General features: G+C 43.2%; 1 protein-coding gene across 2 annotated transcripts in view; it reads left to right on the top strand.

Moving 5' to 3' along the window:
• Positions 1-16,808, top strand: part of LOC1278272 (phosphatase Herzog) — a 52,371-nt gene extending 35,563 nt beyond the window's left edge. For both annotated transcript variants that reach the window (XM_061653581.1, XM_317884.4), the window contains 4 exons: positions 8,801-9,039; positions 9,530-9,711; positions 9,795-9,948; positions 11,715-16,808. In XM_061653581.1, coding sequence (XP_061509565.1) covers positions 8,801-9,039; positions 9,530-9,711; positions 9,795-9,948; positions 11,715-11,963 — 824 coding nt within the window. In that variant the 3' untranslated portion in view covers positions 11,964-16,808. The remainder of the gene's footprint in view (positions 1-8,800; positions 9,040-9,529; positions 9,712-9,794; positions 9,949-11,714) is intronic.
• The last annotated feature ends 1,558 nt before the right edge of the window (positions 16,809-18,366 follow it).

The raw sequence follows: 18,366 nt of genomic DNA, 5'->3' as shown, positions 1-18,366 counted from the left end.
GAAATTTATTGTTTGGAGCTAAATTTTAATGAATGTTGTTCTAATTTAAGAGTTAACTATTAATTTTGAATGTTTCGGGATAATTCATTGGAAAATAAATTCAAACTATGGGGGCCTTCACGATTCTAGTTAGTTTTTTGTATGGAGTTTGACAGTTGGAGGCTGAAATCATGTAAACACTCCATACAAAACCACACAAAAAACTAGCCTGCAATTTTCAGTCTACATTATTCTAGCCACAAAGCTAGAATTAGATTCGAGTACCTGCTCAAAAACACGGTGTTGTTTACAGTTATCCCAAGGTGCATTAAAGAGACCAGGTGGTGGAATCTGGAATCAAAGTGTATGTAGTCCCGGTGGTCTCATAGCATTATTTATAACCAATTTTGAACATTACTTTTTGACAGAACGAGTGAAAACTTTTGCTCCAACGAGCTTTCTGGAGGTTTGCCGAATACTCAAAATTCTCTTAAAATCCTCATTCAGAAGCAGAAGCGCTAAAAATCAGCCTTCTGAATTCATTCACCTTGGGAAAGGCCTACCTGTATATAATACTCTCTTAGATAGATGCTCGAAAACTGCTAAACAATGCAAACAGCTGACAGGCTGAAATTTCAGCCTACGAACTTCAAACGGAAAGGGCTCCTATTTTGGTAAAAGAAGGCACAAACATAAGTCTTAAACTCCACAAAGCAAACTGAATAACTTAGGGGTTTCACTTGTTTAGTTACGATTGGATGAAGTACAGATAGGCATCAGTTGATTGTCAAATGTTTACTTACAGTTGGACAATGTTTAAAAATAGCTTGATATTGTTTATTTGGGCTCGAATACTGTATATCTATCGAACAGATCACCAGGCCGCCACTGGCCAGATAATTTGAGTTCAAGAACATTAAATTCATGGTACAAAATCAACATTGTGACTATTGTTCATCACAGATTACTTTGTTTCTAATAATTCAGTGCATGAAGGTATACAATCTCCGTATGTCAACTTAGCTGAAATTTTGGCAACTGAACCTAGATTTAGTAGCGCATCCAGTTATTTTACTAGTACTACTTACTTCATGAAACGCGGAAAGTGAGTTCGATAGAATACAGAAATAAATTAAATAAATATGAGAAAATTAAACGAGAGTAATACATTTTAAAAAGACATTAGGAAACCCTGTTAGATTATCAATGATGGAAAAAAAGAAAAAAGTTGAGGTTTTACGTTCTGCTGACAGAAAGTGAGTGTACCTACCAGTTTCGTTCTCGGCAAAGAGCAACTTATAAAATGGCATTGCCAAAGTATTGTACATTTTTAAAGTTATTTTACAAGAATAAAGCATTACCTAGAGCACTATAGAGCCTTCCATACAGCCTTCCCTAAGGCTCCTTTGCAAATGTAATCTTTATTCAAGGCCACCGAGCAAACTGCAAAAGCTTTTCTTGGGGTTTAAACCGTCAGTTTTACCACTTCGCATAAGAATAAATAATAAACTCGCTCGCTCGTCGTCTTCATCCACGGTGGGCTGCTGGCAGAGAGGTCCCGCTGGATAGTTTATACACTGCTGCACTTAGCTCACGAAAAAAGCAAACATTTGTCCCCATTTCCCCGCGTGACGCAAGGTACAATGGCACTACTTTAAATTTGCGTAAGCTGCTACTGGTCGCTATTGCTCGGCTGTTCGGTGCACAATTGCCAAATGAGCTTTCGCTCTGTGAAAACCGTTCTCGCTCCATCAGGAGGAGGGGTATTTATTATACATCATCGAGTTTCGGTGGGAAAGCGGTTTTTCCTGGAATAAATCCTGCGACTCAAGTGTGGCAGAACGGATTGCTTTCCATCTCGTGATGCTGCTGCCGGCTTTTGCTCGGGTATTATTGCTTTGCATTTTATTAGCATTTACGCGAAGCGAGCACAGCATTTTTTACTATCCTGATCTTTGCCCTACCGGCTGACGAGTGGGGGGGGGGGGGGGGGGGGGGGAGTGGAGGTTAAGCTAATGAATAAAATTTTCATAAATTATTATATCCCAGTACACAACGCTGCATTGGGAGCAGGAGCGGGAAGTACTACGCCCGTTTTCCATACCGTGCCATTTAGTGTTATGCGCCATCGAGAAGGTGGAGGTGGTGATGGGAAAATCGGCATCTCCCGCCGGCGTGTTGTCCTGTGTATTGCGCACAGCACGTGGCAGCTCAAGAAAGCTCTAGTGAAGGGGGGGATGGAAAACGTAAACACCTTGCCCGAACAAATTCCCTACAGGGGCACGTAGGCGTGTGTCGTGCCTTTTGCCACAACCGTAAGCAAAAGCCCTACCATAAACAATCCCTGAGTGGAAAAGCTTGCCTGCTGTTGTGGGCTTACTTTTCTATCAAGAGGTGTCTGTGTGTGTGTGGTGACATTTTCACGAATGACTTAAGCGTAAGCGTTTCACTGCTGCTTCACTGATTTTCCCAACCCGCCCACAGTGGGGATAGTGGCGCCCATGCCTCATGCAACAGTTTTTGTTTTGCTGAGACGCTAACCCCCATCCCAATGTACACGCACACAATAGGAGGAAAAGGGAAATGGGACTAATTCGATGATAATTAATTGAGAGTGGCTTGGTGACCACTTCTTGTGTGCGGGGCAAAAACAATGTGTACACAGGCGGCTGTGGCTTGCTAGGAAAAGGGATTGTGGTGTAAGAAGAAGGGTGGGCAGGTCGTCTCGCATTGTTAGCATGTCGCCGGTGGTGCTAAAGGTGAAGAAGGTGACAAACCCGAAGATGGTAAATGGGGGTTTTTCTCGTTATCACTCTCTAATGGAGACACGTTAGCAGAGAGAGCGAGAGCGTGACAGCGAAGACAAAACAAAAACGATCACGGAACAGCACAGGAGGTGGAGGAGGTGTTGGTTACACGTTTAGCGCTAGAATAATGTGGTGCTAACTTTGTATCGTGCTTCTCTCCTCCCCGGGCTAGGCGAAATCAATTAGTGGGAGAAAGTTAATAACGTCCAATTAAGCTGTTGGCATTTCGATTCCTGTGCTTGCCTCTTGCCTCCCTGGGGCAGGTTTTTGTTCCTCTCTTTTTCTCTCTCGGGTGCATTTTTCTCTGGCGAATTTTTCGCATATTTTCTATCGGCACTTCTATTTTTAGACAAACCCTCTCATCTCTGCTAGAGAAGCCGGTTCGGGGGATATCGATTTCGGGCTGAAAAACCACCAAACGCGCGTCCACGGCAAACGTTGCATGACGCCATCGAGCGTGCGGCAAACACACACACACACACACACACATACAAACCTTCAAGGACACGGATAATTCGTCACTCTTCGACACGCGTGACGCGTGCGGGCACAAAGGCACGGTCGACAAGCTAGGACCTGTCCTGTCGCTCCATTTCTCTTTCACCCACCGGAAGTGTGGTTGCGTTAATGTGTGGCAAAACGCTCATATGAGCGTGTCATGCTATGGTGCTGTGTCTCCGCCACCTCATAAACACCGAGGCACCAATCGGTACGTCATCGTAGGACGTCAGACTCCTCCCTGGGTTCTCCTGGGTTTAGTGACGGATTTCACTGGGGGAAGCGGAGATTGAGGAACGTCAATCACGGTTAGCACGGTCTGTGTCATCATTCGCATTTCGTCATCATTCGCATAAACTAACCACCTCTGGACCCTGTAGACCCCATCCCCCCTCTGTCTGTCAACCTGTGGTGAGTGGTGACGAAATGAAGAATCATCAATAATCCTAGGTTCTCCCCAGCCCCCCAAGTTCAGCATTACCCGGGTGTACGGGTGGACATTGATGTGACGACCCATCGGACCGGGACCGGGAGCTAAAAATAGCCTCCGGAAATAGTTCCGCAGTTGCTTTTGCACCGAGACCGAGAAAGTTGTGGTGTGCTATTGGCGGTCTGCTGGGATAATTAATGACCTCCATTAGAGGTGCCAAGTCCGCTGCTGGCTCGAGTGTAGTAGTGTGTCGCTCCGTATGGGGAGCGTTTGGCTATGGCAGTGTGCAAGAATGTCTCCAGCGATGGTCTCCAGCTTTGTGAACCCCTGCAGAGTAACACACTTGTGCGCCTTTCTTCTTCCCCAAGAAATGGTATGTGAGTGACGCAGTTTCTAGTACCGCATGTACCACCATGTGCCGGTCCAGCTGGCTGTGAGTGGTGTGGTCATGGATTTTAATGTCCAAAATTAATGGACTAAGTGAAGGCGGTGAGAGCGGGGCATTTCTCTAGCCGCGGGGAATCGAGGGACCCTGGTAGCGCTCGAACTAATGAAAAATTCCTGCACACCTCGGGCGATACAACGCCGCAGACCGAAAACCGGGCAGGACGACGACGACGACGACGCTCATTTCATCAAGTACACACCTCATTCTACACTCCACAACTCCCTCATTTCTTTGGGGCACGACGACTACCACCCTGAACGATGAAGAGGTGTGGAATGCCTGCGAAGGTCATTGTTATGTACGGCCATTTCGTGCTGTTGCTCTAGGAGCGTTCCTAGTGTGTGTGTGTGCGTTTTATGTTCAGGACGGATATGGCGTACTCTTAGGAGACTTCCTTTTGGACGCTAAAACGACACTATGAGAGCTCATAAAACACGTTCGTGTGCTGTTGTTTACCAACGTGTGCACTGTTCAAAGCTGAATCGTCCGGGCCCCCCGGTTGACGATGAACGGGGGGAAACTGATGACAAAACTCTTCCGGAGCTTGAAGTTGTCTCAGCTTGGTTCGGCTTTCCAGATCACTATCCGGATGTGTTGAACCATCAACTATTGCCACCTAACGGACGTCGTCGCGAGCTTCAAATAGAACAGTGTGCCATGAGTTGCTTAACTTCAGAGTCTGGAAGTCAACGTCATCAGGAGACATCATAGGAGCACAGAGGCACCACCAACGGGCCATGCCGTGTGTTTGTGATCTTTTAATTTACCCCGGTGTCGACATCCGTTTCCGCTCTGGATCATCGGGATGGCGCTGACTTAGTGACCTACACAAAAGTCTGAGGCGGATGTCCGGTCCCTTTGAAGGGCGTGGAAGATGTCGGTTCGCTAAAGACTTGAGCAATCAGTCAACGGCATTGTCTTTAAAGAATGCCTGAAGTTCTTTCACACTTCCTTGAGAGGTGCTTCCACGTTTTGTGTGTTAAATACTTTGAAGTTTGTCCCTGTTACTGATCCAAATTCTTCTATCGCGGTTTGAATGCATCCCATGAAGGTAGCTGACTACACATTGTGGCCACCAATTCTTGACATACTGCCAACAACTTCCACCGATTGTGGGGTAAAACTGTCAGCAACTCTGCCGCGCTCGCTGCTCTGGTGGTAATTAGGAACAGAACTTTATGCCCTTCCGTTATCGAATTTGGGCTTTCTCACACGCAGCATTCTACAATGGTGCTTCCTCTCAACATTGGCCCGGATCGTAGCGGATCCCGCGGGCAGAAAAAGGTATGTCGTTATGTCGTCGCGTGCCGTACATTTGCTCGGTCTTTGACCTTTCTTCCCTCTCCCCAAACATGGGAAAAGAGAGTTTCATTGTTTTTCCTCGTTCCAAAAGCGGGCGAAAGCGGAGAAGAAGGAGGCTGTACGTGCGGGACCGAAAATGGTGGAAAAGTGTGGCCCACTTTAGAACCAAACCACCGGGGGAGTTGTGTATGTCGTCGCACACACGGGCAGAAGAAGGGAAACACACAACCAGCTGCCATTCTTGGGAAAAGATCACAGGAAAAGGTTGTAAAATGGCGCGAGCGTTACCACGCGCTGGCTTGAGTGGGATTGGGAAACTTTGATGGGAAAACAATCGCCCAACAGAGGAACGAAAGAAGGGCTAACAGGGAGGACTTCTTAGAGGGCAGAGTTTAGAATCGGAGTCATTTCGCGTGTGTGTGTGTGTGTGTAGTAGTAGTAGTAACGGTATCATAAAAATGGAAAAAGCTTTCCCGCCGCTGTAAACTTTGTTTTGTGCTTTCCTGCCGTAATTTTCCCTTCTATTTGTGTGTGTGTGGTTTTGTTGATCTGAGGTTCTTTACCTTACTTTTACCCCTATTGTGACAGAGATTTCATTCTTTCTTGAAAAGAGCTGGAGAAGAAATTGAAAAAAGGTGCTGCTTTCTTGCTTGGTTTCATGTGCGTGTTTTTGTTCATGCCATTTTCTTGTGGTAGCGTCATTTTGTTTTGTTTCCATCAAAAAACCCCCACAGACGCGCACACCACATGCATCGGTTGTGCAGAATTGTTGCAGAACTTTCAATTGTCCTGAGCTCTTCTTTTGTATTTGCAACGAGCAGGAGCGTGTGTGAGTGTGTGTGTGTTTGTGGCAAAGCTCCAAGATGACGAGTTACTTCTTGTCCGCGAAGCTTCCTCAAGCGCGCCCCCACGCCAGACAGCTTTATGAAATGGGCCAAATTAGGGCACAGTGCCAAAAGGTACTCTCGCAAACGAACCGGAAAGGTCACTGAACGCGCTGATGTATGCGATGCACTTGCGTGTGTGTGTGTGTGTGGTACCGTTTTGGCGTACGTTGGCGTGGTGTGGAGGAGCAAGCACGAAAGCTTGCCAAATATTTAATGAGAACGAGTACAACAACAGCAAAAAACCAAACTGCGAACGAAGGGAAGCGACCGTTAAATTACCCGCCACCGTTGTTAGGTTATGCAATCTGTCATCATGAGCCCCCGAGACCCGTTGTTAGGAAGTAGGTTAGCAGAATTCTTTGTAATGATCGTATTGCCGCGCAACTGTGCGCAGCAAAACGATTCTGGAAATTCCAATTTGCCAATTGGTCTTTACCCACGCCGTTCTAGCTGAATAACTTTTGCGTAGATTGTGTGTGTGTGTGTGTGTGTGCAGATAGACGATTACAAAATTCACTTTCGCCTCGATAGAGCCTAAGAGGATACCTTCTGGTAGTGCGCGGGGAGTTTGAGGAGCTTTTTGTGTCCAAGTGTCTCCAGGGGAATGTAAATCACCATCACCAGCAGGACAACAAAACAACGGAAGGATGATGTCTTAAGGGCTCCGTTGCCCGGTATCGTTGAACCCATGTCAATCATTTATTTAAGCTTGTAGGACGTTACTTCTTGCTTGCTTTATACCGTGCAGCAACTGGGGTAGTTGTCCTGCGGCGAAGCAACAGGGGGAAGAAGAGGGATCCCACTTTTTGCAACAGGTTTTTTGACACATTTTAATACATCCCCAACGCACGACGATGCACCGCGCGGAGAGGTATGTTATTGTTCTGAGATGTTCTCTAAAGCTTCTTCTTTTCCCAATGACCTCCTCTTCCCTAGGCAAAGACAGTTGGGAACAGTGTTCTCCATCTATCTTTCTCTCTGCTTCTCTCTATATCCTTCGTTTTGTTTTAAGGTTACAAGAGCTCGAGATTAATTTGTCAGTAGATTGATTGCATTCTTTTGCCACCGTCTGTGCCCCTTGTGCTTCACTTTCTACTGCGCCTCGGTCGTAAATCGAACCGTTCAATCTTACTCCACAAGGTTTCGTCATTGCTTCACATTCCTTCCCACCTTCCTCACTAGACCGGAAGCCTGGGTGAGCGTTGAAATAATGCATGTAAATCCAGGCCATCCATTTAATGAAGCGCCTGGAATTGAAGGAAACTGCTGGCTGATTTGATGTGGTGCTCCTGCACATCTCTTCCTTGTGCCTCCTTGCGTCGTCTTCACCTCGTCCAAGGATTGGCTTCGTGAAGATGATGCGCCTCTGGGAGTCCTTGCTCCATTGTGCTCTCCCGTGCGATGGTGGGGTGTGTTTTGTCTGTGTCCGCCTTGAGTTGTTGGAATTGGAAAGTTCATTAGATGTGCTCGAGAAGATTACTGCGCTCTCGGAAAGCACTCTCCAGGCGAAAAACGAGTACCCCAAAGCAACCAAAGGTAAAGATATAAATAAATATTCTCCAATTTCGGAACTAAAATGACAGTCCATCCATCGTCACCACACCATGGTTTTTGTTCTTCAAATGGCTCCTCCGATGGCACTGTAATTGGCGCTGGTCCTTCTTGCAATGTTTGGGTTTGGAATGTTTTCGTGATTTCGCGTTATTGCTTCACAGAGGAGAAACTCCGACCCGGTCGGTAGGTTGTCTTCTAATAAGGTTAGCTGCCACTGATTCTCGCTAGCCATGTTGGCATAGGGATGCATTCCTGGAAGGCAGGTCAGCACACATCCACGCCATTTACATATCCAATCAGAAACTCAATAAAAGCTGCTCATTAGCGTCGCTATTCGGTCGAGTATGGATTCATACGTCGTCTTACTAATCAAGCGCGAATGGTTTCAAAGTAAGAACTTCTTCTCGGTTCTTCTGGTAATGCTGGCTGCTGCCGAATGCCATCCTGGGTCGATGTCGTCGTATGTCGGCGATGTTGGTAATTGAGCTCCTCTCGCTTTTTTTGCAATCTGACACGTGGATAATTGGTACTGGATGAGAAGGCGGCAAGAAAGAAAAACCCAGCAAGACGTCTACGAATCAATAACTTTCCTCATATCCAGGGCACTTGATTTCCCAGACTTCTTTTTGTAGACTTGATGATGGTATCTTCGAAATGCTGTTGGAAGATGCAGTGTGATTTGATCTTTATTTCTCACCTTATAGCTCTCACATTTCGCTGATCAAATTACGACTCTCCCCTTACGCTCTATTGACTTGTGACGGCAGCAGAGAATTCACTTATATTTACCCTTTCAAAATCGGAAACTGTGGTTTTTCACTTCCGAAGCTGAATATATGCAACTAACATCATACTAATCATCTCTTTTACTACGTTTCTTTCGCTTTACTTCCAGTCAACAATGTAGATAGGCTAAAACCGCCCAATCGTGGTTTCCTGGAGACGCTCTTTTGCTGCTGGCGGAATGGGCGAACGAAAAGCAATCAGAGCGGGACGCCGATCGATGGTTCGATTACGCCACCTCCGATCCAGGGCCAGCCCCGGTATCTGCTGCCCCAGGTCCGACCTTCCGACACGTACAAGAAGTGCATGGTGATAGACTTAGATGAAACCCTAGTGCATAGCAGTTTTAAGGTAAGTTGGATCAAACAAACATCGAAACCACCCCCCAACGCAGGTACGCAATTGCCGGACCAGATTAGCCGGGATCGCTGTGTTGTATAAGTAGAGTGAAGTAATAGTGCGCTTACAGCAACAGACATACTTGCGATGTTATGCAGTCTAGCGGGGGACATACTCTGTAACGCAAGAACAATTTGTCAAGTTAAGCTCACACCGCGGTAACAACATCGGCGCATTTAATCCCGTCCTGTTGCAACAGGTAGCGACTTTTCGTCAAACTCTCGCTGACAGACACTCTGACATGTGTGACGGAACTGGAAGCAGGAATACAAAATTGCAATCCAACGCCGTGTGTCGCAACTGAGCATTGAGTAACGAACGCGCGCGTGCTCTCCAGTGGAATGAGAGACAAGCAGCAGAAACCCCACAACGCAGCAGTCTGTCAGGCAGATGGCTCTAACTGTGTTCTTTCGTTTTTTTTTTGTATTGTTCCTACTTGCAGCCAATTCCAAACGCGGATTTCATAGTGCCAGTGGAAATCGACGGTACCGTACATCAGGTGTACGTCCTGAAGCGGCCGCACGTCGACGAGTTCCTGAAGAAGATGGGCGAGCTGTACGAGTGCGTCCTGTTTACGGCCTCGCTGGCCAAGTACGCCGATCCGGTGGCCGATCTACTCGACCAGTAAGTCATTTTTTTTGCCCACAAAGCAATCCTAATACGGTCAAGAAGTAACTAATAACTCTCTACTTCTCTCCTTCAACCAGGTGGAACGTGTTCCGAGCGCGATTATTTAGGGAATCTTGCGTCTTCCACATGGGCAACTATGTGAAGGATCTGAACAAGCTAGGGAGAGATTTACAGAAGATTGTTATTGTTGACAACTCGCCCGCCAGTTACATATTTCACCCGGATAACGCTGTAAGTAATGCTTGCTCTGTTTGTTTTATGAAAAGCGATGCGGGGTTAGGCTTTTGTGAGGTTTTGTGAAGAGTTCCTCGTCACGGGCTATTGAGTTATGTTTGGCTAATGCTTCAAGGACAATGCTCCAACTCCCTGTATCCCCCATCGCATGGGTTTCCTCCACTACGGAGTGGAGTGGGGAGGAGTTCTGTGAAACAAAATTAGTCATCGCTCGACGACGATTCCTTGAAGGTCTGTTTTTTTTTTGGGAAAGAGGGAGTAGGTAAATGCGAGACACCGAATGGAGGAACCCTTTCTTAGCGTTTGGTAGCGCGTAAATGCGCCTCTCTCTCTCTCTCATCGTGTCGAGTAGAAGGGAATAGTTGTGGCACGGCACGATGAGTCACAAGATTTATAGGTCTGGGAAATGTGTCCTTACCGTCTTACCATCCTTCTCGACCACCATTCTTGCTTGGCTTCTTTGCTGCTTCGGCAGCATAATAACAACCAAAAACTGGAAAAGGGGATAGATTGCGGAGTCACGTTTCCTAGTAAATGCGTAATATTGGTGGTAGAATTATTGCGTTTCTGTTTCCGTACAAAACAAGGGGGAGGGGGGGTTAAATGTTTGAGGTGGAGAATTTACTGCTGCTAAAGAATTTTGTCAATAATTTACAATTTGTGGTTATGTCTCCAATTAAACTGTAGGAAACGTTTCCATTAAGGTAATGTGCGGAAAACATTCTCTAAAACTAAAATTGGTTAATTCTCTGGTGTGTGTAATAAAACAAAGTACATGAATAATTCGTGCGTGGGGAGCGTCTGATTATGTTTTAACATTTGTTAATCCTTTCCGTGGGCACAGAAAAACATGACGTGCAGAAAAGGTACACTTACCTTCGTCAGGTGTATATTCCGTGTTGTTTTGGGATCCCAAGAGCAAAAGCAACCCAAAATTGAGATTTTATAGTGTGATTTTTTGTTTAATGCTCTTACCTTGTGGACTCATTTAGACTTTGTAACAACTAGTGATGGGAAAAATGAAGTTTTCGACGGAATCGATTCCGGGTATTAGGTTTGGAATCAGATTTCGAAATCGTCTCCGGAATCGGAATTAGCTGCGGAATTGCCTGCGGTATCGGCTACGGAATTCTAGAATCATAATCGGTCCCGGATTCAGAATTGGTTCCGGAATACGAATCAGTTTCGGACTCGGAATCAGTTTCGGATTCGGAATCAGTTCCGGATTCGGAATCAGTTCCGGATTCGGAATCGGTTCCGAAATAGGAATCGGTTCCGAAATAGGAATCAGGTCCGAAATCAGAATCGGCTTCGAAATCGGAGTCGGTTTCGTCATCTCCATAAGAATGGACGTTTGGATTCAATGTTGCTACGTATTGATAACTGCAAAGAATTAAAATTTACCTGTAAATGATCCATTCTCATGGAGATTCTGATGAACTGATGTCGCTTCGGAACCTTCTTATGTCAATTCAAGAACTGATTCTCATTTCAGAGCTAATTCCAATTATGGAGTCAATTCTAATTCCATTGCCGGAGTAATTTGCGATTCCCAAGTCGTTTCTGATTCTGGGACCAAACACGGAATCGAGTAGGTCCGATTCCGAGCTCCCACCACACGTAACAATGCTTTCGAGGAGTTTTGGGAAGCTTAAAGTATCGAATCATAACACCAACAGCCTCTTCCCGTGTTGTTTTTCAAATCAATTTGAATTCATACTAATCTCAATCCTCCCATTATTTTCTTCCTCTCCATGTTTTAGGTGCCAGTGAAGTCATGGTTTGACGATATCAACGACTCAGAGCTGCTCGACCTGATACCACTGTTCGAGAAGCTGAGCAAGGTCGACTCTGTATATAGCGTACTGTGCAACTCGAGCTCACTGTCCCAGCTGCCGACGTCCATGTCGCACCAGAATCAGCAGGAGCTGCAACAGTCACAGCAGCAGCAGCAGCAACAGCAGCAGCAGCAACAACTACAGTCGAATTCGTCCGATGCGAACAATACGTAACATTGGCAACAAATGTTTATCAACATCGTATGATTCGTGCACGATGCTGCCGGCCGGTACAGTGAACGCAGGATAAAGGATTAGAAGAGGAGCCAGGGGTTCAGTGGTATAGGAGCAGAAGAAAATGAAAGGAGGGAATACGTTTTCAATCGGCCACGGGAGCACCGATGTGTGTGTGTGTGTCATCCTCCAGCGGTTAATGCATGCGTCCCGTATTTCTTTCTCCCCCTCCGGAAAGGGGAGAAAACACGCAAACAAACTAAACGATATATGCAGCAATCGTTTCGATTGATGGATAGGGAAATTTCACACGAGGACGACGACGGATGGACGATTAAACACTATACACACACACACGCGCGTGTAGCCGCTGGGACAGGAAGGAGAGCAGTCGATAGTTGATTAACTTTGTTATTCTTTTTTAATATTATTAATAATAATATAATTTGGTACTATACAAACACATAGTGCTCCAGGACACTCCAACAAAACAAACACACGGACACAGAATAACCTGTAGAAGCAAAACTATTTTACAGACATCAACACGTTCTCACAGTGCAGTACCCACAACAAACCCAGAAACACACACACCTGATTAGTTGGCACGTGTATCGCGTGTATAGAAAGCCTAGGTAATACTATTTTAAAAGCCCTTTCCCCTACTGTTTTGTTTATCAATTCAAATCTGGCACTGTGCAAGCGGAGCCCCGGAAGATTGTGCATGTTTCCTTTAAACTCTACTACTCGATAAAAGGGAAGGAGAGGGTTTCGTTCCTAGAGCGGCTCTCTCTCTCCTTCCACAACACGACACAAACACACACACACGTATGGTTGCAATAAGAAGCGTTTTTGTTTGTTTTAATTTTATTATTTTATTGTCCCCATCCATGGTAATAATATAAATCATCGTTTTGTACACGCTAAACTGTGTATGTATGATACGATGGAGGAATGAATTAGCAGATTAGTATGTAATAAATTTGTAATCGCGTAAGGCAAACGCAAAACGACAGCAGCCACAAAACACAGTGTACACAACACAAAACGTATTAAACACACACACATATACACACGATAGAAACGTGTGCAGCCGACCACACCATGTACACACCATCCATGTAGAAGAAGCATTAGGCAAAAGGCGAAGGCATCGTACGATTTTATAGTTCAATACTTTAGCTTTTTACCGTCGATCAAATACACGCGCAGAGAGAGATAGAGAGCGCAAGAGCCTGTGCAAAGGTGGTGCATCATTTAGGCTCGAAGATTTATATATGTATACACATTAAAAGGCGAAAAAATACACACACACACACACAATGGGGAGAGATTTTGGAGCCATTCTAGACCGTGACCGTGAGACGAATTGATCATAATCATAGCGAGAACGAGTGGGCAAAAAGAGGATAGAGAAAAAATACCGTAGCTGAGTAGTGATGAAAATGGTGACCCCGTGTACAATTTTGTATTGCAAAAATGAAGCAAGAAGCAAATTAATAGTGTTTCTATCTAGAAAAAGGAAAATCATGGAGGCATATTTAGTAGAGCGACACAAATAGAAGAAAAATGGAACAAAACTCTATCAAATCAATCAAGAACAACACAACCAGAGTAGCAGAAAGTGGAAAGTGGCGGGTAGAAAGAAAGCTGGAAATGCTGCCGAAAAAGGGAAAGATGTCTAAAACCAAACTATAGCTGTACAGTTTTATATTGCGAAGGAAATGCTTCAAAAATGAAAAAAATGCCATTTACCCGTTAGAACGAGAACCGCAAAGATGTAGAGAGGTAAAAAGAGAAAAGAGAGTAAGGAATTGACAAAAAAAAGTGGAATTCGAGAGCTCTAGAGAACTTCTGCAGCGAGGAATCAGTCATATCGGATAGAGGCTTTTGCGATCGTCAAAACTGATGCGGGCAAGTAGATGAAAACAACACTATTTGTTTGTTTATGGTACCTTTTCTTTCTGGCTTTTGGTTGTGCGACACTCCCTTGACCCTTTCTTATGGGAAGAGAACTTTATATGCTGGGAATCGGACTCTATGGCATTCTTTTTGGACAAACTTATTGGAAATTCCTGGTAGATTTCTCCGCAAGGGTGCTATAGAGTCCAACTCCCATGACGTACAGTTCATTTCCGGTAAGAAAGATTCAATCAAATGTCCCACTCCTATAAGAATTCCTGAAAACCCCGTATGTAAGGACATATCAAATTTTGTATGTGTCTTTTTCCTCATTTCATGAAAAGCCTGTTTTATACTAATGTTTTGCCTTTTCATTGGCCTTTTTCTTTGATACTTTTGCACAGGACCCTGTTACTGGTCGTCCTGATGCCATGTTGTGGTACATTTATTTTTTTAGGTAAACAATGTTTCGCTACTATTTTACCGTCTTTAGCAAACCAAGAAAGTGTTCTAACACAGGGTTATTGCATACTACAAATAGCAAAGGCATATTTCACTATCATACTTAGGTACTACCTAGCTTTCTTGATCGGTGGACCACCCTTTGGCAGAAATCCTCTTGTTTTTTGACTGCAAGACTGAAAAACGTGTGCGTGCTGAGAGATAAAACAAAAACAGAAAGTAATGCAACTATTTTCGACATCATGTGTGGCATTAAAGGAAGCTAAAAATGAATATAGAACCATTTACACTAAGCGAACAAAAAGGAAACACACAGAAGGGAATACAATTATGTACACCTACCTCTAAGCTCTAAACTAAATTGCTACAACTATTACTACCACAATGCGCCCCACATTAAAAAAAAACTATGAGCCTTTTTCGATTCCGTTACGGGCATTACAGGGTTTTCCAGGAGTTCTCATATCTGTGGGACACTTTATTGACTCTTTTCATTGATGAAATTAAGTCAATGTAATGGGAATAGCACTCTATAGCACCTTGTTTGGACAAATCTAATAGGAATTCCAACGAGCCTGTCCGATCTCCAGTTAGAGTCCAATTTCCAACATAATAAGTTCACTTTTCATAAGAAAGTGTCAAGCGTCAAGTGTCCCACAACTATGAGAACCCCTGGAAAACCCTGTACTTACTGCTGGATGCTTCTGTACATACTAATCCCGCTAACACAAACAAACAAAACAGAAACCCATTGCCTTGCACCTTTGCTAACGCTTTTAAACATTTCCAGTCGAGTTTTGCTCTTTTACGCATGCCAGGAAATATAAAACTCATTTGATACTGCACCTTTCTCTTTTGTTGGTTTGCCAAAGCGCTACAGCTTTTTCCGCATAGTTTCTTGGTTTCGTTTGGAGTGTGAAGAAAGGAGTTTGCGCAAAAAAAACATTGTTGCCGAAAAGAACCACCCAGTAAATAGGAATTGAAAAAAGAGGAGAGCATTTGTTTTCTATGTATAGAACGAAGCAAAACTAACTCACGCTTGCACAGGAAAACGAAAAAAATGAGACAAAACATGGTAAAAAAAAGCTTAGCCGCAGGCGTAGGGAAGATGCAGTGAAACAAATCCTACTAACTCCGGATACAATATGGAGAACAATATTTTTGTATACACGTGTACTTCAGCAGTTTGGCAAATCCAGCATATGGGCGGGGGGAGGGTTTTGATACGAAGGAAACACCGACAGATCCAGATCCACGTTTCTCATACACGTAATGTTTGGCCATATAAAAAACAAGCTTATTGGAATATATGTAAATTCAAGCGCCTCTTCCCCTCGCTCACTGTATCACCAACGTCCATGGTACTCTTTACAGGGTAGGAATGATGTAAAGACGGTCAGTCAGTCTTGAAGGAAGAGCCGCACACCTCACCAAGAAAAACAAAAAAGAACAGGGACCCACAGAAACGAACAATTTCGTCTTAAAGCTCAGTAATATGGACCTCTGTGTGCGGGTGTGTGTATGGGCGCGAGTTTTAAATTAGACGACACATGATGATCGGCATAAGACTAGTCCCCTTCTCTCTCTCTCTCTCTCTCCCTTGGATAGCCGACCGGAGAGATAAATGGCCAGAAATGAAAAATGAAACGAAAACGGTGGAATATTATACAAAGAAATATAGGGAAAAAAGGAACCAGCAAGCCCAAAATTGTGTGTAGAAAATCGAAAACCATCCTAAGCTGTGTGTATATTGTAAAACACAAAGAAGAAGTAACAAAAAAAAAACAATGTGCATGTGTGTTTGTGGTGTGACTCGCTGTAACAGAGGAAGCAATGAAACAGCAAACAAACAAACAAACCAACAAACAAGGATCAGAAAATGTGTGTATTGTATAAACAAAATAGTAAAAGCTAAACAAAACAAACACATGAAAGATGAAAATCAGACAGACAATTGTATCCCGATGGAAAAAAAAGAGAATGGACAACACAAAAAAGATTAAAAAAAAAACAAACAACCTGCTGTACGATTATATTATATACACGTAACAATATAAAGGGAAAAAACAAACACCAAAAAACACACACACAATACACACTAGTGTGTGCGCGTTTGCGAATGCATGTGTTTTATTCTATTTCTTTTAGCAATTCACATTCTTTTTTGTTCTACTTTTTGTGCGGTTTATTTGTTTTTGTTTCTGTTTGTTTTTTGTTTCTGAGATGCGCTTTCAAACAAAAACAAGAAAAGAAGAGAAAATATGTTGTTTGTTTAGTTTTAGTTTCTTTTTTTTATTTTGTTTTTAAATGTTCACACTAGGAAATGACCATAAGACGTATAAAGGAAAAAAAGAAACGAAGAAAGTTAAAGTAATATAGTAGCTTAGCCACAAAAAAAACAAGCGAGCAAAGTGTGTAAAACAACAGCGTGTGTGTGTAGCGTGCCTAGAGGTAGTAGGAATAAAGCTTTCCTTTTTTTTTTAAATAAACGCAAGAACACGCAAATTTAATACAGCTTTTTGTTTACAAAAGCATTGGTAGCAAGACGAAAAAACAGAAAAGAAACAGTGAAATAGGTAACAGAGGAGCATGGCAATCATTTAAATCATCTTAATTGCTTACCCCCTTCCTTCTAGTGTTGTTATCTAATGATTACGAGTGAGCCTTTTCGAGAAGCGTCATGTAATGTTATTTAACGCGTTTTGGGTTTGTTTTGTTTTGTTTTTTTTCGTTTGCCACGGGAATAAGTATAAATATTTACGTTTCCCCCCCACAGTCGATTATTCTAATTAATGAGCAAGTAGCGTTTTCTATCCATTATGAAAGTGAGTTAGATAGGTTAAGCGTGTGAATCATACGAGGGCAGTAGGCGTCGATTGCGATGCGATGAGGGAAAAGGACATTTTCTTCCCTAAGCCTACTTCTGTTGCCAAGTACTAATGCAGAACAACAGAATGGTGATGCTGACACACACACAAACACACTTCTTTAGTCATAGAAAACACCAACAAACACACACGTACACACGCCAAACGCTACATGAAAAGCGTGACATATGAGTTATTTATTTTGTTCAAGTTCAGTCATTTTTGTTTAGTCACGCTGTTGTGATCAGATTAGAACCGAATCGATATTTGTTGGATGCGTTTTTTTGTTTTTTTTTTTTTTAATATTTTGTGTTTGTTTATCTTTTGTGTAAATTACTTTATAAAGTTTTACATAAATCAAATTTATGAATAAATTTAAAAAACAGGCATTTATGTATTTGCGCAGCACAAAAGAACAACACATACACAAAAACACACGTATTCAACAAAGAGATGAAAACGAAAAGAAAAATAAAACGATTTTACAAACACAATAACGGGCAAAGGAGGGATAAAATAGCTCAACAGAAAGCAGAAAATCTCTACAAGCCATTCCAACAACAACAACAACAATGGGCAAAGTGGAGCAAAATTCCCCTCCCCTGTGTTGGGGACGGGGGGAGGAACAACTCAGTGGCACTGGCACAGACAGAAGATTATCATGAAGCATTATTAGTTAACTTATAGCAGCAAAACCGAGGAACTATATTTAGCGCGAGCAAAGTGTGTGAAGGGGCATACGTATTAAGAAGGTAACAAATACAACAACAACAAAAACAAAACAAATCAGCACAGAAAAAATAATAAGATGCATGAATAGGGAAGAAGATCCAAGCTGTTTCAGTCAGAAATGCGAACGTCAGTGTTGGTAGGAAGTTAAACAGTGGAAAGAAAAAAAACATTCACCAGATGCTGAGATGGCAAAACAAAAAGTGGAAGTGAAAAAGTGAAAGTGAAAAACAGGAGGATGATTTAATAATAATATATTGTCACATTTCGTAATCAATTGTTTCGTTTTTGATTCTCTTTTTTAGTGTATCCGTTAAGTGTTTCTGTTCTTTTTCAATTGTTTTTAAAACAAATATTTTACGTAAAATAAGTGTATGAAAGAAACGTCTTAAAAGCTACCTTATTCATTCGCAAATTTACAAATTTTGTGTTACGTAAGTGAT

Source organism: Anopheles gambiae, chromosome 3 (assembly GCF_943734735.2).
Source record: "Anopheles gambiae chromosome 3, idAnoGambNW_F1_1, whole genome shotgun sequence".
Taxonomy (NCBI): domain Eukaryota; kingdom Metazoa; phylum Arthropoda; class Insecta; order Diptera; family Culicidae; genus Anopheles; species Anopheles gambiae.
The sequence above is the reverse complement of the archived record's forward strand: the minus strand, read 5'-3'. Positions and strand labels throughout refer to the sequence as shown.